This window comes from Vidua chalybeata, chromosome 17 (genome assembly GCF_026979565.1).
Source record: "Vidua chalybeata isolate OUT-0048 chromosome 17, bVidCha1 merged haplotype, whole genome shotgun sequence".
NCBI lineage: Eukaryota > Metazoa > Chordata > Aves > Passeriformes > Viduidae > Vidua > Vidua chalybeata.
The window spans coordinates 1,611,709-1,638,348 of record NC_071546.1 but is presented as its reverse complement, the minus strand read 5'-3'; the positions used below and the strand labels follow the sequence as shown (position 1 = coordinate 1,638,348).

The following is a 26,640-nucleotide window of genomic DNA, read 5'->3' as shown; positions in this document are numbered from 1 at the left end:
GCTGCATCACCCGGAGCTGGGTTTGAATTACGGGCAGAAACAGCGTGAGGAAGGTTTGTCAGGAGAGACGCTTACAGGCCAGCAATGCCCCAGGTGCTTCACAAACATCCCGGCCCGTTCCCAGCCCAGCTCCCGACAGGAACCGCACAGGAGCGGTGCCGGGGACCGGCACCTTCCCGCGTGGCACCACCTCACTCCTATGGGAGCGTCACGGCACTCGTTATCTTTATTTTGGGGCTTGACAGCAGCACCTAAAGCACTGCCCGCTCCGCCACTGCCCTGCCCTGCCCTGCCGCTCAGCTCTTTCCTGCCATCACGACGGCGAGCTCCAGCCTCCGGAGAGGTACCGCAGGAACCTCCCGCTTCTCTGCGAGCAGTGCGGGTGATAATTCCCGCAGTCAGGGCCCCACAGCCCGGCCGAGGCGGCAGCAACTCCCCAAAATCCACCAGAGCATCGCCGCTCCCTCCGCGAGTCCCGCACCGCCCCGGATGCGGCCTCGCCGCGCCGCCAGCGCTTCCGCCGGCGCGTGGCCGAGCGCTCGCCGCTCCCATTGGCTGGAGGGGGCGGCGGGGCGGGGCCAGGAGAGGAGAAGTCCGCTGCCATTGGCTGGATGGGGAGGATGGACGGGGCCGGGGCTGAGGCGGCCGTGAGGGCGCCCGGGGCAGGGGGTGAGGGACGCGGCCATGCGGGGCCCCGGCGCGGCCGTGCAGCGGTTCCTCGGCCCGCTGCTGTGCCTCTGGGCGCTGCGGCTCCCGGCGGGCGGCGGCGCGGCCGCCCGCGGGCTGGACGTGGCTTCCTACCGGTGAGTACGGAGCGGGCGGTGCGGAGCCCACCCGGGCCGGGGCTGAGCGCGCCTGCTTGTGCCGCAGGGAGCGGGTGCGTGCCATGTTCTACCACGCCTACGAGCACTACCTGGAGAGCGCCTTCCCTTACGATGAGCTGCGGCCGCTGACGTGCGACGGGCAGGACACCTGGGGCAGGTAAGGGCTGGCCCCGGGGCGGGGGTGCGGATGGGCCGCCCCCCTCCGCCGGGTCTCACCTCGCTTCTCTCCTCCGCAGCTTCTCCCTGACCCTGATCGACGCCCTGGACACGCTGCTGGTGAGTAGGAGCCAGCCCCGAGTGCCCGCAGCCTGCTCAAGGCCCCTGAGTGCCACCTGTATACCTGGATTTTATGTGGTGGTGCCAAAAGTCAGTTATTCATTGACCTGAGAACTTTCCATTTCCCTTTGCATCACCCCTGGGAGGGGTGGCAGAGCCCCCTTTTCCTGACACCCTCTGGAGTAAAGATCTAAAGTGTGTGAGAAAAGCTTTTCGTAACAAGATGGAAGTGTCAGTTTTTTAGTAATAGCTGTAGTTAATGATTTCACAAAATAGTAAAACTGACTAAAATCAGCCCCAGATATTGAACTGCTCTTTGTTTTTCCATGAACTCTAAGCCTGATCCTCTGTTTCCCTGCAGATCTTGGGAAATGTTTCCGAGTTCCAGCGAGTTGTCAACGTGCTGCAGGAGGGGGTGGACTTCGATATTGATGTCAATGCATCTGTCTTTGAAACAAACATTCGAGGTGAGGTGGGGTTTTCTGTGGGGTTTGTGTTGGGTTTCATTCTTGTACAGGTCTCAGAGGTGGTAGTCAGAGGGAATTTGGGATGCAGACTAAGAGGATCCATAAACAGAGAGAAAAACCACAAACAAACGTCACTTCCTTTCAGTCTTTGAACATCCCTTTTTGCTTCCTGTCTCAACATAAGCAGCAGTAGATGTGGCACTTTCAGTATTCTAGTGTGAGGTTTTCAGCTTTGGAATAAATATATTTTTCACTGCAAGCATACAGATTTTATCCTGTAGTCTTCTGCATGCTGTTTTGGAGTCGAGATTATGAGTTTTGCACCTTCAGTGCCCGACTGTTTCAGTGCCATCTAGCTAAAAAACACAGTGTTTTTTTAAGAAACAGTGTTTTTTAAAACTGTTATGCTTTTGTTTTTTGTCCTGCCAAATATTGCAGTGCCGATTTTTGCAGCAGTGTAATTTCTCTGTGGTTGTTATGTGACCATAGACAAGCCTGTGAAATAATTCATATTAGCTAATATAGCTGTATTAGCTATATAAGTAATAGCTAGATATAGCTAATAAATCACAGCTGCTGCCACATGGAAATTCTTGACTCTTCCTAGAAAAAAGAAATATATCATTAGAATCAGAGAGTGGTTTGGATGGGAAAGGACCTTAAAGATCATCTATTCCATGACCCACCATGGCAGGGACACCTTCCACTGTCCCAGCCTGGCCTTGGACACTGCCAGGGATCCAGGGGCAGCTGCAGCTGCTCTGGGCACCCTGTGGCAGGGCCTGCCCACCCTCACAGGGGAGAATTTCTTACCAATATCCCATCTAACCCTGCCCTCTGGCAGTTTAAAGCCATCACCCCTTGTCCTGTCACTCCACACGTTTCTGCTGCCCTGCAAACAAGCAGCAAGAACCAAAATCACTCTTCCCTTCTCTAAACTCATTCCTCCCCACGTGGTGTAATGGATTCTGATGTGTCCTTGCAGTGGTGGGAGGGCTCCTCTCTGCTCACCTGCTCTCCAGGAAGGCTGGGGTTGAAGTGGAAGCAGGTTGGCCGTGCTCGGGACCTCTCCTGAGGATGGCTGAGGAAGCAGCTCGCAAACTGCTGCCAGGTGAGCCCTTGTGTGCTGTGTGTCCCTGTGCTGGGGATCAGGAGCTGGCTGCTGCCTGTCATGGGAGATGCACTGCTGCATGAGCCAGCTCAAAAACCAGTCCTGGTGGTCCCTGAGCTCCAAGCTCAGTGCTTCAGGTTTAATTTGTAGGGAAGATGTTGTTGTATGTGTGCATGCCAAGTGCTGTGCCTGCTTAACGCATCAGCGTGCTTGTTTCTTGTTGAGGGGAAATATATTTAATATAAATAATAAATAAAGGCTGAGAGACAGCAGCTTGTAAGACAAGAAGATGCTGCCTCATGTGCTCTTTGTGAGCTGCAGCTGGGCTCTCTGCCCTTGTGGCATGGCACTGTTCCCTTGTGTGCTCCCATGGGGAGATCACAGCCTCATTGTCTGCACATTGCTGGCCAGTGTGTTTAGTGACCACCTTGCTTGTGCTGTAAAAAAATGTGGGGATGCAATCTGCTGCTCTGGCAAGGTGGAAGAGATCCCCAGGACCTTCCCAGGACTGTGTGTACCTTTGCATACCCTCTCTGACCCTCCCAGGATCACTCTCCTCATTTTGTTCTCTGCAGTTACTCCAGCCCCACTTCCTGCCCGTGTGCAGTGGGATGTGAGGCACATGTTTTCTTGAGAGTCTGTTAAACACAACACTGAGCACTTCTGTGACCCCAAAATCCTGTGTTTCAGCTTTCCAGACCCCAACTGGGATGCCCTATGGCACAGTGAACCTGCTGCATGGAGTAAACCCTGGGGAGACCCCAGTCACCTGTACTGCTGGAATTGGCACCTTTATAGTGGAGTTTGCCACCTTAAGCCACCTCACTGGTGACCCAGTGTTCGAGGACGTTGCCAGGAAGGCTTTGAAGGCACTGTGGAAAAATCGCTCGGATATTGGGCTGGTGAGTGAGGAATGCACTTGGGGTGTGCTGGGCTGCTTTTTCTGTACCTTTGTGGATGCAATTCTAGGCGTGAAAAAGCATCAACAGAGAGGAGATAGAGTTGGATAAATAACCACAGTGCTCCTAACTGGGCTGAAGGCTCGTGTTTGACATTGTTCCTGAACACCTGCAGCATCCACATCCCTGCTTTTCTGCAGCAGCCCAACATTATCCCATTGTTCTGGCCCACACCAGATGTGGCTGGGAGACAAATGCCTCCAGCTGGGTGCTGCAGCTCTTGTGACAGCAGCTGTAGCAGATTAAATGAAAGGTCTGTCTGATGCCTGGTGGGACAAAGGCCTAGGGAAGAGAACAAGAGCATGGCAAGTACACTGAGATATTGCCAGTCTGTATAGCTCTGGGGTTCAGGAATACCCAGAACTGGAAGTATTATCTTCGTGTTCACTGTCTCCTGCTCTTTTCTATTGCTGCTTTTTCAACCTCTGTGAAATGTTGGTGATGCGTATGTGAAGAGAAACACATTTATTTATACTCTGTGTTTATTGCCACAAATTATCCACAGGCTGTATGAAGAAATGTTTCCCTTTGTTTGCTTTGGGATTTGTTTATTTTTGATTTATACCCCAAATCCTCAATCATTGCTGGTTTTTTTTCACAGTTGCTAAGACATGATTGTGTATTTAATTGTCCATCAGCTGGGTTTGTTCACAGGCTGAAGAGTGCCAGCATCTATTTAAATATTAACATGGCAGCTCTTGTGCCGTTGACATTCTTGGCCTCTGTCTCTGTATCTGTACCTCTCCATCCTTCTCTACTCTTTTGTAAGATCAGAATTAGGACCAGACATTTCATGTTGAAATTGTGCATTTTTACAGTAGCATTATAATATGTTGTTTTGGCAAGTGAAGCATTGATATTGGAAGCATAAAATGTTTATTAGATATATAAAATACATTATCAGCATGAAAATTGTATTTTCTACAGTTTGCACGTAAGTATAAGAGCTGTATTTTCTACAGTTTGTATTTCTCTGGTGCTGATAAACATGTCCTGTAATAGAGAAAATGCTGGTTGGAATGGACATTGTATATCTGTGAAACTGATGGTCTGAAAAAAGGACCAGGATTTCTTGTGTCCCTCTAAGTCCCTTTCTCCTTGTCCTTCACTCCTTCCAGGTGGGGAACCACATTGATGTGATCACTGCCAAGTGGGTGGCCCAGGATGCTGGGATTGGGGCAGGGGTGGACTCCTACTTTGAGTACCTGGTTAAAGGAGCCATTCTCCTGCAGGACAAGGAGCTGATGTCCATGTTTTTAGGTGAGCGTTTGTTTTCTGTGGGAAGGGGCCCAGCACCTGTGGCAGGACATGAAGGATCTAATGGGGCACAGTCAAGACTGTTCTGAAGGCTTTGCTGTAATTCTTTTGAACAGTCAGTGATAACAGAGTTACCAAAGTGAGCACCCTGAGAAATCATTGAACATGGCTCAAGTGAAAAAGGGGCTTCTCTCATTCTTAAAAATAAGCACTTTTCTTGCTTTTTTTTTTTTTTTTTTTTGTTACAGATGGCTAATCTACCCATCTGTTTCTTTACAGAATATAACAAAGCTATCAAGAATTACACCAAGTTTGATGACTGGTACCTGTGGGTTCAGATGTACAAAGGAACAGTGTCCATGCCTGTGTTCCAGTCCCTGGAGGCCTATTGGCCAGGTCTGCAGGTAAGGGCTGTCATACCAACAGCATCTGGTGATTCTTTCCTCTGTCAGGGGCTGGTCTTCAAGAAAAAAAGTTAGAACTATAACCCTCATCTGTGCAGGTTTAAAAGTTTGGCTTGTTCTCTGGTGAAATCTGCAATAGCCGGAGCTTATGATGATGTTGAAGAAAATGTTAATTTTATCTACAGTCTCCCATTCAGCATGATGGGAGGGCACTTCTGTGGTAGCAAACTCCACTGGACAGTGGTCGCATAATCCAAATGGGAATGTGAGGAAAAAGAAACTCACAGCTCTTTTTCTATTAACTCACAAATGTTTTATTTGTGTGAATATTATCCCATCAAGAGCTTTGCTTTCTCATCAGTCTTCTTGTTTGGACTGAGACTTTGTTCCCCTAACTAAGAGATTGGATGCTGTGATTGACTAAACATTTGACTGAAGGAACACAGCCTTCTTTAAAAAAAATCAGAGTCTTCATATTATTTCAGGTGTGGGAATGTAAGCCACCAGAAAAGCAGCAGTTTCAGTCTTACCTGTTCTTAATGCATCGTGCCCCGTATCAGTTGCACCACTCAGACCTGCTGAAATACCCATTTATGTCACTGGGTATTTCTTTGCCTAGAGCAGTGTTATTGCATCAATTCCTGTGCTGGTTTTTTTCACTCCCACGTTTCTTTGCTGTTTCCTGTCTCTCAGAGCCTCATTGGGGATGTAGATAATGCCATGCGCACCTTCCTCAACTATTACACGGTCTGGAAGCAGTTTGGGGGCCTGCCTGAGTTCTACAACATTCCCCAGGGATACACAGTGGACAAGAGGGAAGGATATCCACTCAGGCCTGGTAAACAGAACTGAAATTAAAAGGGACATGAACTCCTGCTTTAGCTCTGGTTGGGAGGTCAAGTGTTAGCAATACCACAATTTCCTCCCCAGTTTTGCTCTGACTCAGTTCCTGCAGGATTTGAGCTGGGATTTCCAGAGTTAAAGCTGCACATTTTGTTTTCCCCCACTCACAAAGACAGGAAGGAAACAGGAAGCAAACCAGAGTGTTACTATAGAAAGGTGGCGTGGCAATGAATTTTGTTCAAAGTGTGGGATTTGACATATTTAAGTGTTAGATTGTCTGGCTTGGGGTGCTTCAATCATGTGAAATGTTAAAGGGACTGCTTGTGTCCTTTAAATTTAGGAAGTGAAAGTGAGTGTGAATAGACTGTTCCAGTTCTGCATCTAGGAGGGATTCTATGTTTTCTGTGATACTGTAAGGAAATTACCTCTCTTTTTTTCTCATTTTTTACAGCTCTGACAAAAAAAAATAATAACCTGATTAGTGGGTCCATAAATGTTAATGAGAATAATTAACTTCCTTTTGGTCTGAGTGTTCAGGTGACATCCACACTGGACAAATCTACCAAAAATACTCATCAGCCCTAACTATCAAAGGTGTTTAAGTATAAAGACCTGTTCCTTTAGTAAGTAAATACAGCATAGTGCTTATGTTGTCTGTAATAAAGTATTTCCACTCTATTATTTAAAAACTCTATTTTGAGGATTGAATTTCTTGTTTGTAATCCTTTCCAGAAGCATTTTTTTTAACTTTGACAACTGAGTATTAATCTTTTTGTCTCCTGTTTCTCTCCCACTCACTGAATGTGGGAGGGAGCATTAGTCACTCTTACCTGAGCTGCTGCAGGCTGGTTAAAGGGAATTTCTTTGTAGCACATCCTTAGGAAAATCTGTGCTTGGAGCCAGTCAAGCCAGGCTGTTCACTTGATTATGCTGAAGTATTTTTATATTAGTTCAAGGAATAGCTCATCTTTGCTGTGTGTATGGTTTGATAATCTTTGCACTGGCAATGTTTGGGTGTTTTGCAGAGCTGATTGAGAGCGCGATGTATCTGTACCGTGCCACGAGAGACCCCACACTCCTGGAGCTGGGGAGAGATGCTGTGGAGTCCATAGAGAAAATCAGCAAGGTGGACTGTGGCTTTGCAACTGTGAGTGCTAAATCATCTGCCATGGCAGCTGAAGGGCTGCTAAAAATCAGCTTTGAGAGGGTGTTCTCATGAGTGATGTTTTGTCATTGATTCAAGCAATCATTTTGGGCAAAACATGACTTCTTTCCAACAAGCCCCTTGTATTTCTCTGTGAAGCTGCTCTGCTAATTTCTGGTCATGTTTCTGGTTGTAGCTTCCTCAGGGTGGGCCAAATTCTATCATGGGCTGTTGCCCCAGAGTCCAAAATATGGGAAAGCACCAGAAGCTTCTCCTGCATTTCTAGTAGGTGTTGCAGCTGAGCAGGAAGGCTCTCATGCAGGCTCCTCCTACCAGGTGTGTGATTCTGCTTTCCCACTATGCCTTGAAAATCTGGTGAAACACAAGAGAAGTGCAGTGAGTGATTTCTATTAAGTTATTTAATAGAGGATTTCAAACATGCTATCAAGCTCTATTTTTCAAAAAACTCTTTAAAATATTGGGAGTAAGTAGGTAAAAGCCTTAGGATTTTTTTTCTTAAGTGGGGAAATGATGGGAATCTCTTCTTGCCCAGACTGAACTGAGGGTGAGTTTAAATGTTAGGAAGAGGTTCTTCACTGTGGGATTGCTGAGGCCCTGGCACAGGTTGCCCAGATCCCTGGATGTGTCCAAGGCCAGGTTAGACTGGGCTTAGAGCAACCTGGGACAGTGGAAGGTGCTCCTGCCCTTGGCAGGGCATGGAATGAGATGGGCTTTAAGGTCTCTTCCAACCCAAGCCATTCCATGATAAGATACAGGGTGGGTTGGTGTTATACTGTGCTGTTTAACTGAAATTAATTCCAAGTTGGTTGTATTTTTCTCCCTAAGTTCATAACTTAGTGAATTTGACATAACTGTAACCCACTCTGTTTCTTCTCTTGTAGATCAAAGACTTGAGGGACCACAGACTGGATAACCGCATGGAATCCTTCTTCTTGGCTGAAACAATCAAATACTTGTACCTGCTGTTTGACCCAGACAACTTCATCCACAATGATGGCTCAGACTTTGATGTGGTGGTCACACCGTACGGGGAATGTGTCCTGAATGCAGGAGGGTACATCTTCAACACTGAGGCTCATCCCATCGACCCTGCTGCCCTGCACTGCTGTAGGAAACGCAAAGAAGAGCAGTGGGAAGTGGAAGACTTGATGAGGGAATTCTACTCACGGAAGAAAACCAAGAAGTACACTTTAAAAAGAGCTCCTGACCATGGTGAAGGGGAAAATGCAAAAGACCCCGAAGATGCCTCTTCAGAGAAAGCTGGAGAGAAGAGAAACTCTAAGAAAAGCTCACACTCCCTCCTGAGCTGCCCTAGTCAATCTTTTAACTCCAAGCTTGCAGTACTGGGACAGGTCTTCTTAGACAACACCTGATCCTCTTTGCATCATCAGTTTAAATTATTGAACTTGTTTCAGATTCTGGGAATATATTTTTATAGTTTCATAATGGAAAGTGTGGTACCTCACAATGTGAATTCTATTATGAAGTGAAACAACTTCCCATTAAATTCTGCTACGGCACCTTTGTAAGCCATGACTCAGATACCAGCTGTTAATGCTGTCGAGCTGCTGATCTCAAAGCAGTTGGTTGCCTGAATATCAAACAGGTGTCCAGAAAAAGAAAGGTCTACATGTTAAATGTACCTTTTTTTAATTGCATTTTGTGAGTTTTACAGGCTTACAGAAAGATACTTACTTTCTTCTATAAATATGAGCCTGAGTTTCTTGTCATAAGGGGAAAAGCAGGAATTACTGTAGCTTTACTACAGCTCTCTGTGTGCTCCATCTTTTATCTCTGGCCACTTTATAAACATGTAGTTCATATTGAAAAATTGCTGCCCAGTGGAGAAAACCTATTTATTTTGAGTTGAAGGCTCAGATTTGTTGCTCTGGCAGTTCTGTTGGGCATGAAGGATGGTGTGGGGGGAGAGGAGCACTTGGAACATGGGAAAGTGCTCAGTCTCCCCATTCCAGATCAGTGTGAGTCAGTACCTCCTGCCTGAAAACCACTTTAGTAAATGTCCAGGTAATGTCTGGACAAAAAACTGAGCTGGAGGGTGGACTAGGAAATGTTTGATTCCACAGTGTAGATTGCTTTCTTTTTAAAGAATCTAACATGCTTCTCTTTGGTTTCCCCATTTCCTTCCTCTTTCTAACTTCCCTTTGCGTCCCATGTGTTTCCCTGTACCTCAGTCAGTGTAGCCGCCCCGGGGTGCCCCAGCTGAGCTGAACACGAGCCATGCACAAGGCTTGGGTGGAAGGGGGCTGAGCCCAGGCTGAAATTGCAGCTGTGCCTTGGTGCAGCAGGCAGCTGAACAGATGTTCATGAACCTCTCGGTGTTCAGCTGACTCGGCACATCCAGACCTTTAAATACATCATTAGTGTCTTTGCAACAGCTGTGTGCAGTGACCAGGAAAGGAGGAGTCAGTGTGGCCAAGAGGTTTTCTTTCTAAAGGAGAAACAAAAAGAGGGGCAGAAAAGTGATGGAGTTTCTTCATGCCTGCTGGAAAGTGAGGAGTCTGGAGCAAGCTACAATTATTTGAGTGGGCTAGAGGTACAGGAGAAATAAATCCCTGTGAGCAAGGATTAAATACAACTGGACCAGTGCCCACTCTGTGCTGCTGTGTGGTTGCCTTGAGAAAGTAATTTTTTGTTGTTGTTGTTTTGACCTGTACTAATGCTGTAAAGTTAAATAAAATTTGCATTTTATCCTTTGGGGTAGAAATCCTGTTGCAGTTGTGAATGAGCTATGGTAAGAGACACTTGCAGTGTTGGACAGGCATATTGAAAAGACTGGTAAGCTACAGAGCTTTTGGTTGTGTCCTTTCCCATGGCAGCTGAGACAGTGCAGGAATTCCGCATTGACCCAGCCCTTGCAGCCCTTCTGAGAGAGGAAAACAGGCATTGCTGGGCAACGATGAAGCTCTTGTTAGTGGCTCCTTGTTGTCACCATAGGTTATCTTTTTATTTTCCAGCTGTTCACATCTCACACGCTCTTCATTGTTTAATCTGCAGAAAACAAACCCCAGGCCTTCTCCAACAGCTTTGCTCAGTGCTGGGTCAGGTCCTGAAACTCAGCATTGTCGCAGCTGTGAGGTAAACAATGGGACAGGGCAGATATCCAACTCATCAGATCCCTCCTGACCAGGGCATTTTGGTACCCTCATCCAGGAACTTCCAGCAGCACAACCAAGGAGCTGTAGGCTGGGGAGATGAGGTTGTTCCTCAGCATGGTTGGAGCTGAGAGAACTCATCTGTCCATGGCTACTGTGAGTACTTAGATGAATCTTGATTAGATTCTCAGATTCGTCTGAGTGGGAAAGCACCCACAGGGATGATTGAGTCCAACTCCAAGTCAATGGCCCAGGCAGGAACTGAAACTTTGGTATTATGACCAACTGAGCTAATCTCAGATTAGTACTCTGGGCTGAGTGACTCGGAACAACACAGAACAGCCTCAACTATTCCTTGTTCCAGTGCTGTTCCATCTCACAAAGCCTTTATTTTAACAAAAACGAACTGTGATCGGAGGCCTCGGCGAGCTTTTCCTTAAACGGAAAACGGTGTGGCTGGGCCTTGCTGAGTGAAATAAAGGTATCCTAGCGCACATAAAGGCATGCGGGTGGGAATGGGGCGGGGGCCGGCGGGAGGCAGAGCCGCGGGGAGCAGCAGCGCGGAGAGGCCGCGGCTCGCACCGCTCCCTCCCACACGGCGGGCGCCCCTTCCGGCCGCCATGTAGCGTGTCCCGCGGCTGCGCACTCGGCGGAGCGGGCCGAGGGAGGGCTCGCTGTTTGTGTCCCCAGCGCGGAGGCCATGGCGGCCGTGGCGGGGGCCGGCACGGGGCCCGGCTCCGGCACCGGCAGGGCCCGCGCCGCGACCACCAACATCTTGGCACAGCTGCGGCACGGGCAGCTCAGCGGCCGCGGGCTGACCCGCGGGGCGCAGGTAACGCGCTGCGGGCCGCCCGTGGGGCCTGGGCCGGGCGGGCGAAGCGGGCAGGCCGCGGGGCCTGGGGGCCCGTGGGGTTTGGGGCCGGGGGTGCAGCACCTCTTGTCCGGGCCTCTGGCGGAGCTGCGCGGCCGGGGAGAGCCCGGCTGGCCTAGCGGGGCCTGCTCGGGGAGAACGGCCGCTCCCAGCCCAGGCTCGGCGCTTCGGAGCTCCCCGGAGGTGCTCGGGCTTTGCCCCGGCACTGGAGGGGCGGCACGAGGGTGTCCCGGTGCCTTCGGGCTTCGTGTGCCGCCTCCCCGGCCCCAGCCGGGCTCGAGGAGCACCGAGGAGCCGCACAGGCGTTTGCCCAGCCGTTCTCCGCCTCTTCGGTCGGTGTGGCCTTCCCTGCAAAGAAAGGAAGCTCTGCCCGGGACTGTAACAATGCAGCATCGAAATTTAAACGTATTTCCTGGACAAAGGCAGCCTCGTGGTATTAGGGCTTAGGAGACATTTTAGCTCTGTAACGCAGGTGGTTTTATGAGGAACTGCTCCAGGTCTGTTTCTTATTTGTCATCTTTCCCAGTTGATGATGCTGGGAAATGCCAAGGAATGAAATCAGGCCTGTGCCTGTTGTGTGCTGATTTTGGCTTTTTTGGAAAAGCTGCTCAAGGATAATAGACTACTCATTTCTTTTTATGGAGAATAATTGGCATTTTTCTTGCAGATTAAATGCAAAATGGTGCAAAGACTTGGAAGATGAAACATGAGATAAAGAACTTGCATCCTGGTGCTGATTTATTGACCTAAAGTATCTTAAGAGAAGGCAGATGGAATAAAAAATGGCATTTCTCTAATTTAGTCGTGCAGACAATAGCATTTTTCTTGATAAACAAGGATTCTGAGCAATTATTAAGAGAAGATTTGTTTGATGCCTTTTCAGGACTACCTAAAAACAGAGGCCAGAAAAAGTAAAGGAATAAAAAGTAGTTATATTTATTGAAGGGCCTTCAGGTATATTTCAGGCAGACAAAGCCCCCCAGGTCCATCCAAAAATGGACCACAGGTCACAGGTTTTCACACTTTTTAAAATTTGGTCCATTTGCATATTGGGGGTTCATCTTCCAATTAGAGCTTCAGGTAATGAAGTCATTTACCTCAAGTTTGCTCCCCCCAACTCACTTTTGTTTACATTTTTCAGGGCCTGAGGCAGTGAGGTGTCCTTGATTGCCAGGCCTGGAGAGAAATTGTTGTGTCTGCCCAAAATGGGAAAGCAGCAGCTCACACTGGACATGGAGTTTAGAGTTCTACACTAAAGAATTGCAGGGTTACAAATACATGGAAAATAGAAAAGCTAAAATCCTAAGGCATCATGTTCCTCATGAATGCCCGTGCCTCATTCTTTAGCAGAGAGGTAAAAGAGCAGGTATTTTTTTACAGCTATTTTGTCCTTATTTTGCTGCTTCCTCAGCTGCTAGTTCGGTTAATCCTTAAGAAGAGCCAGTAATTTGCATCAATATAAACCTGTATGACTCTTCTCCTTGGGATTGTTTTAGGAGTGGATTTCCTACAGCGCATGGACAAACTTTGTCTCACTGCCTTACATGTCCACCTCTGCACTCTTTCTTTCATGCATCTCCTCAGCCACTGCAGTTTCAGTCAGGTAAACCTGTACCAACATTATGCGCCTCTGTTGTCTGTAGGATGGTGCTTCTCCCTCTGGGCTTTGGTTTGCTTGAAAAATGCAGTGCTACTGTTTTCATTTTGGGCTTTTAAGCTTTTATAGCAATCAAGGAGACTTCTGCTGGTTGCATCCTCCTTAAAATGCCCAAAATTGAGGTGGGGTTTTTGTTTGTGGAGTTTGGTTTGGTTTTGCTTGAAAAATTTTGGCATCCTTGTGCTGCCCAGAGAGTTAAAGCTTGGACAGACAAAGCTCCCACAACTTCATAAATGCTGTAGGAAGGTATTTTAAATCATTTTGTAGAAGAGCATGGAGTGACAAGACAAGGGTAAATGGCTTCCCACTGCCAGAGGGCAGGGTTAGGTGGGATATTGGGAAGAAATTCTTCCTTGTGAGGGTGCTGAGGCCCTGGCACAGGGTGCCCAGAGCAGCTGTGGCTGTCCCTGGATCCCTGGAAGAGTCCCATGCCAGGTTGGACAGAGCTTGGAGCACCCTGGGCTAGTGGAAGGTGTCCCTGCCCATGGCAGGGGTGTGGGACTGGATGAGCTTTAAGGTCCCTCCCAATCCAAACCATTCTGTGATTCACTTAAGCTAAGGCAGGGGGAATAACAACTTCCTGAATGATTTTGAACTTTTGTGAATTCCGTGTCTCTTTACTTTTACCTTGAATCAGTTTTTTGTTTGTAGATGGTCTAAATATAAAACACTTTGATGTAACTTTTGGAGAAGCACAAGGCAGTTTTGGCTGGTTTTTTTTTTTGTTTGTTTGTGTGTTTTTTTTTTTTTTTTTTTTTTTTTTTTTTTAGTTCTATTTTTTATCAAAACATTCCCAGTTTTCCTGCATTTGACTCCTCAGTAGCAGCGTGGGAGCCTTTTCAACGGATTTGCTCCTGCAGAGACTTAAAGCAGGTCAGGTTGCTGTGTTGGGGTGTAGAGCAAGTCATGAGAGTATCCTTGAAGCACTTCCTAGCTGTGTTTTGGAAGGAAGTTTTGGGTCATGTGCTGCCTGGACTGCACTGCTGGTGTCCTGTAGGCAGGGGAAGCCCTTCTCAAGACGTTAATTCAGGGAGACTGGGGAGCCCAGTTCCGTGCTGGGGTGCCTGCCATGGGCAGCGGTGGCATTTAGCCCTGAATAAAGCTTTGTGTACTATTCCTAGGTGATCTCAAGATCCATTTTTGTATGAGGAAAGCTGGGAAGGATCATTGTTGACAGGCCTGCATCTAAAAGTTCATCACTCTGATCTTACAGGGACATAGAAGCATTTTTGACAGCAACAGCCCCCTGAATATCTGGCAGTTTTGAGGTCAGCTGAGGCTTTGAAATCTGGATCCCTGCGTGTTCCTGCTGTGCTCACCTACCCAGAGCCCTTGGCTTCCTTGCCATTTGGTGTCTTGCTTTATTATTAGTAATAAATTATTCAGAGAAGGGCAACAGAGCTGGAGAGTCAGTCATATGAGGAGTGGCTGAGGGAACTGGGAACAGGGCTCAGCCTGGAGAAAAGGAGGCTCAAAGGGAACATCTGGCTCTGCACAACTCCCTGACAGGAGGGGACAGCCAGGTGAGGGTCGGGCTCTGCTCCCAGGGAGCAGGGACAGGTCAAGAGGAAACAGCCCCAAGCTGTGCCAGGGGAGGTTCAGGTTGGACAACAGGAGGAATTTCTTCCTGGAAAGGATGGTTCAGGCATTGTCAGGGGCTGCCCAAGGACATGGTGGAGTCCCCATCCCTGGAGATGTCCAGGAAACAGCAGGACATGGCACTCTGAGCTGGGTGATGAGGTGGGGATCAGTCGGAGCTTGGACTCTATACTCTTGGAGGTCTTTTCCAATCTAAATTATTCTGTGATAAGAAGTTAATTAGCTAAAGCAAATTTCAGTAGATACTGCCATTATTTGTTCCTGTATCCATTTTATCCATACTGCTGGAATCAGCTGCTGCCCTGTACACAAGCCTCAGTGTTGATATCAGATTGCATAACCTTGGATCAGGATTTGCCCTGCCCTGAGCACAGAGCCAGTGCAAGGGGCTTTGCAGGTACTGGTGAACCAGTGGCAGAAGAGCTTTCCAGAAGTGACACATTTCTAATAAGGAAGAATATTGGTTGTGAGGGGCCTGGTGTGTTGTCCTTTGTGGGGCACAGCTGTGGGACAAGTTTTGTGCTGCTGTTCCTTGAAAGCCAAGAACACTCTGGCTCAGCTGATCAAGCTCAAATCTGCTTAGCAAGAAGGTGCACACTTCATCTGCTGCAAGCCAGCTGTGAACAACATGGATATGACATGAAACCAGAAGATACTCAGATGCAGCTCTGTAAATCCCTGTGGGCAGAGCAGTGTAATAATGGACTAACCAGGGATTTGTTGTCTAACTAACATGCTCCTGCTGCAGTCCCAAGAGCTGGGTGTCAGCACTGCTCTCACCCTCATAGGATTGCCAGAGCTTAGCTGAAACAATCAGAATGGAAAAAAAGGAGTCCATTTTTCCAGCTGTATTTCATGCTTTGCTCTCCCTAGGACCAGACACTTCCCTTAGCAGGATAGCCCCTATTCACCCTAAAAAAAGCTCTGTGGAAGGGAAACATTTTCTTCCTCAGACATCCAGATTTCTACCTCCTGCCATTGCAGGTTATCAGCAGGAGTAGCTTCTTAACCCTGAGAAAAGATCTTGGTTTTGAGTCAGCTTTTTGTTTCCTCCTTACAAGAGCACCAACAAAACAACATTCACATGAATATAATCCACTTGAGTAGCTCTAATTGTGTGGGTGTTAGCAGGCTTAGGCCTCTTCAGGGGAGGACAGTGAGGGAGTGTTGGAAAGCCTGGACATGCTTTTGTTAAGTAACAGGACCAGAGCTCTGTCATGCACTAGAAATGCTCAAAAAGTGGCTGTGTTGGACTTCAACTCTGTTGGTGTCTGATTTTTTTTTTTTTTTTTTTTTTTTTTTTTTTTTTTTTTTTTTTTTTTTGTGGCTGAAGAAAAGTGAGAAGAAAAATGTAGATGTGATACTCCTTATCCCTCTGCTTTTTCTTAGATAGCCATACAGATTTTGTTTTCTTTCAAAATGAATTAAAGAAGAAACTTAGAAAGTTCCAAGAAAAAGTAGTAACTGAGAAGTTAATATAATTTTAATATAATTATACATATTAGTTGATCTCGGAGAGTAAGGTCAGCAAAGCAAATATTATTAGCTCTGTTCTGATCTGGTAGATCCTGTAGTGGGTTTGGAGAGGTGCTGGTGTTAAAGGTCTGTGTTGGAATTGTCCCGCTCTGGAAAGTGCTGTGGGGATTGGAGATTCAGGAGACCTCTTCCTTGTCTTGGTAGACCAGCTCTTCTTCCAGTTCTGGTGAGCAGAGCTGTAGTCTGGGAGCTGTGGGAATGGTTAGGCCTGGCTGGAAGCTCTGGCATGTTTTATCCAAGGACACTGTGTCCCTGGGTTCATGCCTGGCTTTTGGGTTGGAAGGAGATGAGATGGGGGGCCCCATGCAGGGCTGGGGAGGATGGAGAAACAGGGAATCTAGCTGAGGGAATCTTCATCTGCACTTGAAGAATCAAGGAGCTGGAAAGAGGCTGGACATAACTACTCTTACACAGACTTCTCCCAGCAGTTTCCTTTTAGGATTAATATTTGTGGGGCACTGCCCTGTGTTTGATCAGAGCTCAGCTGGTGACCACAGTGTGTTCTGCCCTGGAGCTGCAGTGCTCAGCTTCTCCCTTGGAATGCTTTCCAGAATCGCTCCATGGGCCAGCAGCTGTGTTCCTGCAAAGCTGTTGTGTTAAAACCAAAACTTGCAGGGTCATTTGCCTTGGCTACAGGTTTTTGTGGGAAAAGTCATGTGAGGAAGGAGACAGCTTAGCCAGGCTGATGGATGGTTGTTAGCAACTGGAAAATAAAATGCAATACAGAGCTGGAATGGTGAGGTACTCCCCAAAATCCTAAATAATCATTTTCCTGGCAATCTGTCAGAGATGACTTCCTAAGTTATTACTGTTCAGAGGAAAATTAAACATTTAATTGCACAAATATTAGTTTCCTGTGTTTTTTTAAAGGTACAGCTTTAAAGGCTTGAAGGAAAGGATATGCAAAGGCTTCAATTTTATTAAGAATACATAGAGACCATGTGCTTGCATCTCTTTGTTGAGATCCATAATCTTGTGCCTGTTTCTTTTTAAACTTTCAAGACATTTAAATATATACTTCAGAAGTGGTCATGGAAAATCCCAAGAATGGAAATTCTGCTTTTTTTAAAAGCACTTCCAGTCTTAATGTATGGTTTGCAATGAGAAATTGAATTAAAAAAACCTTGTAAGTGATGTGTCATAGCTGTGAAGTCTGTCACAGCAGGAACCCTTCAGTGCTGTGAAGGATGCCTGGGCACCTGAGTCACTGGTTTTGCTTTCTGAAAGATGACAGCAAACGCCCTCCTGTAGCGAGCACTCAGCAAGACAGTGTAATGTTTGAAGGGTAAAATGTGAAATAGAGACATAATTTTATTAGGAAACTGCCCTGCCCTGGAGAGCAAAGGGAGGATTAGCTCCTGGTATTTCAGCTGCTGTCACCACTGCTGGTGGTCAGCAGTTTTGGGAAGACACAGAGAGGTGTCACTGACCACAGCTCAGCACGGGGGTGGAGGCAGGCTTAGGAAAATCAGAGGTTTGCTTTGTAGGGCAAGGAGTATTGTCACAGTGTGGGAACAGAGGTGGGAAGGAAAATCCTCTCTGGAAGGGGAAGAATTTGGGAGCAACTTCAGCTCCAAGAGATCTCAGGGCAGTAAGAAATGTTTTGGCAATGCTGAGCACTTGCCAGGGCATGGACACAGAGCAGGGGGAAAGAGCTGTTCCTGTGCTGCTGGAACTGCTGTGCCTGGAGGACGAGCAAAGTGGAGGGGAAAAGTAAAAGGGAGATAGACTGATCAAGGGATGGATTTAGGTAAATACTAATGTATGACTTCATGAAGATGCAGGTATTATTCATAATTATTTCTTGACCATCATGCAAATCGATGCCATCAGGGGAGGTTTAGGCTGGATATATAGGAAATTCCCCCAGAGAGTGCCCAGGCTCCCCAGGGAATGGACACGACCCCGAGGCTGCCGGAGCTCCAGGAGTGTTTGGACAGCGCTGCCAGGGGTGCCCAGGGTGGGATTGCTGGGGTGTCTTTGCTGGGACAGGAGCTGGGCTTGACAGTCCTTGTGTGGCCCTTCCAAGATGGGACATTCTGTATTCCATATTCTATCATTTCTGAAAGGATTTAAAAGACAGTAAGATTAGAAAGAAATCTAAAATAAATACAGGTGGGTGCAGTGTCTTTTTTCAGCCCTTTGTATACTGTCAAGGAAAATTATGCACAGAAGTTATTTAAACTGTGTAGTCGGAAAGTGTTCCTATGGTAGTTATCAGTCATTGGAGTAATCTCCTGGGAAATCCTGAGCTCCATTTCCTTAGGAGACTTTAAAGAGAAAACCACTCAGTCTGTTCTACCTTGCAGGCATGGGTGGGCTGGTGACACATTTTTTATCTCTGAATTTAAATCCTCTCCAAGGTCTCTGATTGCCCTTCCAGCAAATCTGCACTGCCACGGCTTTCTGGCATAGCTGGAGCGGGGGGACATGGATGGTCCTGGTGAGGTGGTAATCACCAGGCTGGGGAACAGCATTCAGGAGACCACAGGTGTAAAACCAGGATTGTACAGACAGCTTTGCACTGGGACATAGCTTGGGAGCTCTGGATGAACTGGTGTGTGTCACTGTGTTCAGGGATCAGGCCGGAACAGAACCACTCTGGGGAGCCCCAGTGTGCTGTCCTCAGGTTTCTCTGTTTGTGAGCCACAACTGGGATGTGTTGCAGCAATCTGGGAAGTGACTCTGTGGAGTCCTGGTGTTTGTACCAGTTTGGTTTGCTGTACTTGACTCTTACAGAAGTTTATATGCTGCTGCTCCTGTTTTCTCAGAAGTGATCCTTATTCTGTCATGTCCTAATACCAGTAAGGTGTGACAATTCCAAACCCAGCTGCCAGCACTTGGGGAGATCCTGGCTTTTCATGGATACCTCTTGCAGCTGGGCTGCTACGGCCTTTCCTTCTTGCTAGATCATATCTAACTTCTCAAGTTTTGTTGCAAGATTTCAGGTATTTTATCCAGAGCTTTTTCAGTGAATGAAGAAAATCAGTGTTGGATTGCACTTCTTGTGCTTGAATGAGACCAAAAAATTCCACAGAGGAAAGGAGCCCTAAAAGACTCAGTGCTGATTTTGATGACTATTCAGTAAAATATCTCCAAAAAGAAAACCATTTTTTCTTATAAATGAAAAGCATTGACTAGCTGTTGTTATGGAAAACAGGAGATGCAGTTTTTAACCAAAATGGCTGTGAAAAAAGACAGCTCCGCAAAGTCTGATTGAATTTTAATCCCTTCCCAGAATCCAAAAATCTTTGCATTGGCAAATACCACCCGGCCACAATGGAAATATCCAGAGCCAGGGTAGCCTCAAATACAGAGCAGGGACCACAAGCCAGAGCTTGCAGTGAAACCAAAGATGTGTTAAATCAAGAGAAAGAAAACCTTTTTTATTTTTTTTTTCTTTTGAAAAACAGAGATGATGAGAGCAAGGAAACATTTGCTTCACTCTTTCAGAATTTCAATTCTGAAAGTTTCCTGTGGCTGCCTCTCGGAGCCTGGGGCAGGGAGAGGAAGCCTTGCTAGTACAGAAATGGGAGTGGAGCTGGCTCGGATGGATCCTGCCCCAAACCAAGAAGCATCTATGTGTTAAACCCAGCACAAGGTTTTAATGTTAATTAAAGGTTTTGGCCTTTCCTGAGAGCATTTAAGTGCTGAATTCTGCTCTGTGCTGCTGGAACCTGTGATTGTGGCCTGTGCGCGTCATCCCTGCCTGCGGTATCTTCCACATCAGCTGGAGCTGGAGAGTTGGAATCTTTCCCTGGCATTTTGCTGTGTGTTCTTTGCACTTTGCCCAGCAATTAATCCCCTTTCTCCCACTGCCTGTGGGCTTGTCCTCCTCCCTGGGATGGGGCAGTGGTAGAGCTCCTTTGGCTCACTCTGTGCTCGGTACCTCAAGGGGTAATGGAATCTGTGACTTCCAAGGAGCTGACCCAGAGCCCAGATGATGAGAGGTGATTTTGGCTTTCTGCTTCAGCCCTCTGCTATTTCTCCTGCTCAGAAGGAAACTCTGCCATTCTCCAGCAGTGCTGGTTGATTCCTCTGATTCAGAAAGCAGGGAAAAGTTAAAAACTGGAGAGAATTTTATGTCCCAGGTGTGCTCATGCTGCTTCAATCACTACTTGTAGCAAGAAAACCTGGTACTTCAAGATCCTTGAAGTTCTTATTTACCTAAAAAATGGGGCATTTCATCAGGAAAAGAGTCCTGAGTACTTGGGAATCTTAAAAAGAGGATGAGGACCCACATTAGCTACATTGCCAGGCTGAGTTCTCAGCTTGAATCAGTTTTCTGGTCTTCCTGTATAAGAAGCAGAGAAAAGGGTTAAATTCTCAGTCAGGAGTTGCAGTATATTTGCATATAATTGTCTAATCAGGAATTGAATGGCCCTTTGGAATTGTGCACTGAGCTGTGTCTGAGAAGGATGTCTTGGCTGGAAGAATAAGAAGTGAGATTTAAGCAGCTGGGAGGGAAATGTCACTTAACCACAGAAAGGTGCAGAAATGAGAGCAGCTTTGGGGTTTAAGCCTGGGAGTAAGAGCAGACCTACAAATATGTCAGGAGGCTCAGGCTGGAGATCAGGGAAAGGTTTTTCCCCAGAGGGTGCTGGCAGTGCCCAGGCTCCCCAGGGGATGGGCACGGCCCCGAGGCTGCCAGAGCTCCAGGAGCGTTGGCACAGCGCTGCCAGGGGTGCCCAGGGTGGGGTTGTTGGGGTGTCTGTGCAGGGATGGGGCTGGGCTGGGTGATCCTCTGGGTCCCTCCCAGCTCAGAGCATTCCAGAGCATTCTGTTTTCTAAGGTTTGTCTTGAGGTGCTGAGCAGAGATTGGGGTTTTCTTCTTTCTTTTTTTTTTTTTTTTTTTTTTTTTTTTTTTGAGGGCACATAAAACATTTGTAAACCCAGCCAAAAATCCTGCTGGAACTGTTGTCTGCTTTACCTTCTCCTGTGTACAAGGATAAGTCCCTGTGTTGGGGTTGGTGAAGGTACCTCTGAAGTATCAGAGAGGAAAGGAGTTAAAGTTTGGTCAGTATTCATTGGATGGTGGATTTTAATTGAATGTCCTGAGCTCTTCCTTGACAGATCTCCTGGCATTAACCTGGAAGTATTCAGGCTTCAAAGCGTCTTTTGTGGATTTTAAGAAGAATATTTTGGTCTTGTGCTTCTACTTTTCTTTTTTTTTAGGTGTTAAACACCTAAAAAGTGATGAATATTAAGATTTTTTTTTAACTTTAGGGAAAAAGGAGGAACGTTGAAGAAAGTTTGGGCAGCTATAGTAGCAAATGCCAAGTGTTCTTTTTTTTGTAGTTGCAGCCTGTTTCTCAGGATAATGCCAGCATTGTTGTTCTGCTGATTTAGTTGGTGATCTCCATTTACAACCAGCCCAAGATTACAGAGGGAATTTTCTCTCTTTAAAAGAAGAGAGAATTCCTGCTTATAAACCTTTGTGGTCTGGGTCATTGCTGTGAGCAATGACTTCAGGGATTTGGCTGAGGAAATACTCCTTTCTAGCTGAATGCATCAAGTAATGAAGCCTTCCCATCCTCAGCATTCTACACCTTAGACCAGTGTAATTTGAGATAGTGTCAGGGCACCCATTTCCTCCTTCACTGACCTGTCAATTGGAGTTCTGCTAATGGAATTGTTTTAGAGACTAATGTATTGCCATTTTAAAATACAGAATGTAAAAATACAGAATGAGATTATGGACTCTAAATGACATCTGCTTTAAGCTCTGTGCTGCTTAAGATACTTCGTAAAATTCTACAGCTACCTTTCCTGGATTGCTGCCTGGAAGGAGGTACTGGATTTTGTGAGCTCTGTTTCCAGGAAGGTGATAAAGTTATTTTCCTCATTATGAAGCATTGGACACATGGGAATCACATTCTTCCTTCGTTGCAGATCACAGAGGCCTTGTTGAAGGAGAGAGATAAACAGGCAAAGTGGAATGGGATCCCCTTGCTGTTGCAGAAGCTGTATGAGCACAGCCACCCAAACAGCGACTTCTCCCAGTGCCAAAGCATCCTGAAGGTACTGGCTGCACCCTTCTTCCTAAAGCTTGAGATAATTAACTTTCTTTAAAGTCTACCGTGATCATACTGTATTAATTTTTCAAGCTGTCTGCATGATGATATCTGTCAAAATTGGCTGGGAAGTAAGAGCTGGGGATGCAGATAATGAATAATCAGTGGATCACACAGATAGTGGAAGATAATTGTGTTTATAGTGATGAACAGTTTTCTGTTTGAACCATCTCTTCATTTTTCTCCTACATGCAGGAAATTTCTCCACTTCTCTCGATGGAAGCCATGGTTTATGTCACAGAAGACAGAAAAGCTGCTCAAGAGTCCAGTTTCCCAAACACATACACATTTGATTTGTTTGGAGGAGTTGATGTAAGTGTGTTTTTTCAGTATCAAAAGATCTGCATGATAATCATCCCACTGAAAAATCCCTTCAGTGAGGTCTTTGAAGCTTCTAAATGCAAGCTACAGTATGACTTTACCAATTTAATGTTAAGCATTAGAATTGTGCCACTTTCTGTTAATCAAAATAGGAAAATGGTGTATTTTTCAAGGTATTACATTCAAAGTGAGATGTTTTGTTCTTATATTATATAGAATACTTGGCTCTTTCTTTAGTCAGTCTTTTTTTTACCTTAAAAAGATTAGACCTTTAGTTGTGGATGAAGACAGTTTCAAATGATTCCTGGTTGTGAGATAAAATAACACAATGGGCATTGGAGCAGTGAGAATTTCACTTAACACTGGGGGATCCGTGGCAGTTTAAGCACACCAGGGCTCTGTCTTAACCAGGTTGTCTGTGTTTATTGCTTCATCTCTGGCAAAGTTTTTAAGCAGAACTGGAAGGTTTTCTGTGGACATTCTGGCAATTTATCATTTTGTTTATTTGCTTTAATTCCACATTGCACAAATACCCATTTGCTCAGCTTTAATGGTGCCTGACTCTGGCTTGGCTTTCATTAGAAATTTGTATTTTCCAGTGAACTAATTGATACTCTATTTAGTTTAACTAAACAGATGTGCTATTTATTTCTTGTAACACTTAGCTTGCTTTTACTTAAAGCTGCTGTCTATGTTGTTTTGAAATGAGCACTGGTTTAGTTGCTGCTGTAAGTTGAGGGCAAAAGCCTTCAGCTACCCAAGCAAATGAGAACACTATGAACATGTTTTAAATTTCCCTTGTTTTTAAAGGGAAATAGCAGTACTTCTGTATAAATGAATCTCTGTGTGTTGGGGACAAGTTTTTTGTTTGGTTGGTTGGGGCTTGGTTGCTTTTTTCCCCTTGGGCAGGAGATGGCAAATACCAGATCCACTGTAATTACCTGGTGTTATGGCCAGAGATTTGGCTAATAGAGGTGGGTTTAATGTGATTAAAGGCAGATGGAAGCCAGTGCTGTGTGTTTTCAAAAATCCTGCTCTAGCATTTGAAAGGGAAGAAGTTTGATCTGCTGGTGCTGTGTGTGCTATGTGCTGATTTATGTTGCAATACTTTGAGCTGTGGAAAGTGAGTAACTTTCAAGGACACTAAGTTTGCAGTGTACCCTCTAGGCTATAATGGGTGAGAGTTAAAATATTTTTGGATCCTGACAGCCTTTATATTGAGGAAGAACAAAGACAGCTTGGTGGCTCCTCCCTTTATATGAATCCATGTAAAATTAGCCCTGAGAGTGCAAATACACAAACCTCATGGATTTTATTCCTGAATGTAACCCCATCCCAGGAAACACAATCTCATAATTCCCTTTTTGCTCCTTCTGCCTCTGATGAGAGGCAGGAAACCCAAGAATTAAAGCATAAACCCATAACCCCAAACTTTGAGGTGTGCATTCTCCTCCTAAAACACAAGCCATTAGTACAAGATTTGTATTACTGCACTCATTTTTCTCTACCCTATTAATGCTACAGCTACTACTTCAAATATTGCTAGAAAATGTATATTCCTCTTAAAAGTTGCCTATTTATTTATTTGTCGGTGCTTTTAATGTAGCCTCCAGTGATGTCAAGGTGGTTTCCTCTGTGTCTGGATCAATAGTTCATTAAAAGAAGATGGGACAAATAGATCAAGTTGTAAACTTTTAAATATATTGTGAGTTGGCACTGACTGAGTGATGCCTGTATTGCTGTTAACAATTTCAAACTGAATTTTAAAACCAGCAGCATTTGCAGTAGTTCTTGCAGAAGTCATCAGTTCCTTCTGTTTGCCAACTTTCATTTTAAAATAAAGTGCTGTTTTTTCAAATGTTTTAAGCTAAACCAGTGGTACAGACTAGAGCAACTAAAAATCAGTTCTAAATCAATCAGTACCACAGTCCTGGTCTTGGAAAGCTGATTGTACATTCCTTAAATATTAATATAAATGTACATATACATATAGGGTCCTGTACACAAGCAGTGGCTTTTTGGTGCTAAGATAAAATCTGGAGCTGCTAAATTCTGTCTGGACTTGAAATGTTTTTGAAGCCCAGCAAGATTTAGGGATAGCTTTGCAAAATTTGCATCTCTTTGCAGATTATTGCTTAAGATACCTTATTTTAAGAGATGTGTGATCACCATCCTTCATGTTATCTGGAGGCATGTGAAATTACATTCCTTGCAAGCTCAAATTCTTTAAAATTTGCCAGTGGGAGATTATTTTGTACAGCTCTTACTGGTTCTTCAGGGTAAATGCAACTATAATTTGTCAATATGATTTTGACACCAGTGGGGGTTTGATTGTAGAGCCTTCATTATTCACCTCTGTGACTTCAGCAGAAACAGGTTTGGGTTTGTCACTGACAAATTAATTGGTTATTTGTATCTCAGTGATCATTCCCTTAATTCCTTGTCTTATTTTTACAGCTTTTAGTAGAAATTCTCATGAGACCAACTCTTATTACACAGAAAAAGAAGCAGAAAAGTAAGTAAATAGGTGGTTTATCTCTTTTTCTTTTCCCTAATTTTGCTTGGTGTTTCTGTTTCAGACAGAAATTGTTCCATTTTTCTGTTATTCTCTTTCCATCCCAGCAATTTTGTGTTGATTCATTTAGGAGTGAATCACTGGTTTCTTTGTTCTCCCTGGTACTGATTCGTGCTGGGATTTGGGAGAGTCACCTGTTTCCTGGCACATTTCTGGAGCTTCATGCACTCAGCACAACACACTTGACTCAAAGCACTAAATCTGCAATCAGTGGAAACTCTTCTTGTTCCTGTGGCTACAGCTACAGTGAAAATTTATTAATAATAAGCCAGAAAAGATTGTTTATATAATGGGAGCTACAGAGATTGTAAGATGAGTAGCTCAAGAAAACAGCATGCTTTTTGTTACATGACTGCTCATTGCCACATTGCTGTAAGGAGAGGGAGTGCAGTGACTTCAGCTCAACTTTCCTGCTGGAGCAGCTTGGCTGCAATGTTTTCATTTCCCCTGTTTGGGATTCTGCTGGTTCCCTGAGCCCTGCAGAAGGAAGGGAATGTCATGGTGCACTCTGTGCCCGCTAGCCAGGGAACTTCAAAGATGAAGTGACTTGAACTGGAGCTTTAGGCAGTTGAAGGTCTGTACTGAAAACGTGTTTTAAATATTAAAATGCTGTGGCAATGCAGATTGGAAGGTTTTCTATGAAGTCCAGGTGCTGAGAAAACACACATGACTTTCCAGTGGAGAAAACTGCATGAACTGACATTTTTTTCCCCATACAAAAATAATTTAACATGTAAACAGGTCGGGTGTAGAGTGTTTCTTGTGGCTTCTATCCCATAAGGCATTTGCATGTATGCTCTGAGCTGGCAGCCTGAAGTTGTCACCCATCCCAAGCTCTCTGTGTCCCTCCCATGCCAATGGTGTTCCTTGGCAGGGAATGGCTGCTGACTGTCTGCTCTCTCCTTTGCAGTAAGTGATGACCTCATCAAGGACTGTTTAAGCATACTGTACAACACCTGTATATGTGTAAGTACAACTCTTCTGGTCACTTTTTACATGTGCTACTTGATAAGACAATAAACAGACTCTTTTAAGTGTAATTTAAACTTACTCCAAAGCTTTACATTAAAATTCCTTCAGTTAAACACAGTATCACTCTGTATTTTGATGTGTTGCTCAAATGACCTGCATTGTCAAGCTTAAGTTCCCTTGTTTGAATCTTTCTGTCTCTGTGTTTCCATAGGAAGGCAGTGCCAGCCTTTGTTATGTTACAGCTTAAAATCTGAAGCTGAGAATTGATGCCTGTTAAGCCCAGCCACAGCTGCTCTTGTTCAGAATCGGGGCTGGCAAAGGGTTTTAAATTTGATCCTGCAACTCCATGTGCTGGATTTTAGTTCATTTCAGTCAAGTCGTGGCAGATCAGTGCAAAAGAAGGTGCTGGGTTAAAGGCCTCTGCAAATACCTCGTAATTAAAATCCTGAAGCTAAAAGCAAAGGCCTCAGATTATGCATGCAGGGAACATCCTCAGGATTGTTTACTTCATCACACACCTCATTATGCCATAACCTAGGGAACACTGTTTAACAAAAACTTTAAAAAGAGCCAGTTAGTGACTTGGAGCTCTTCCAAAAACATCAGTCTAATCTCC

At 45.5% G+C, this 26,640-nt stretch overlaps 2 protein-coding genes across 2 annotated transcripts in view; both read left to right on the top strand.

Moving 5' to 3' along the window:
- The first annotated feature begins 665 nt into the window (after window positions 1–665).
- EDEM2 (ER degradation enhancing alpha-mannosidase like protein 2) lies at window positions 666–10,020 on the top strand. Its single transcript, XM_053958270.1, has 11 exons — window positions 666–803; window positions 871–981; window positions 1,061–1,100; window positions 1,462–1,567; window positions 2,553–2,678; window positions 3,369–3,580; window positions 4,756–4,897; window positions 5,174–5,298; window positions 5,992–6,136; window positions 7,167–7,288; window positions 8,188–10,020. The coding sequence occupies exons 1-11, from the start codon at window positions 685–687 to the stop codon at window positions 8,677–8,679; spliced, it is 1,740 nt and encodes a 579-aa protein (XP_053814245.1). The 5' UTR covers window positions 666–684; the 3' UTR covers window positions 8,680–10,020.
- A 923-nt stretch (window positions 10,021–10,943) lies between these two features.
- Window positions 10,944–26,640, top strand: part of TRPC4AP (transient receptor potential cation channel subfamily C member 4 associated protein) — a 35,536-nt gene continuing 19,839 nt past the window's right edge. The window contains exons 1-5 of the mRNA XM_053958269.1: window positions 10,944–11,251; window positions 21,975–22,103; window positions 22,352–22,468; window positions 24,935–24,992; window positions 25,963–26,018. Coding sequence (XP_053814244.1) covers window positions 11,120–11,251; window positions 21,975–22,103; window positions 22,352–22,468; window positions 24,935–24,992; window positions 25,963–26,018 — 492 coding nt within the window. The 5' untranslated portion in view covers window positions 10,944–11,119. The remainder of the gene's footprint in view (window positions 11,252–21,974; window positions 22,104–22,351; window positions 22,469–24,934; window positions 24,993–25,962; window positions 26,019–26,640) is intronic.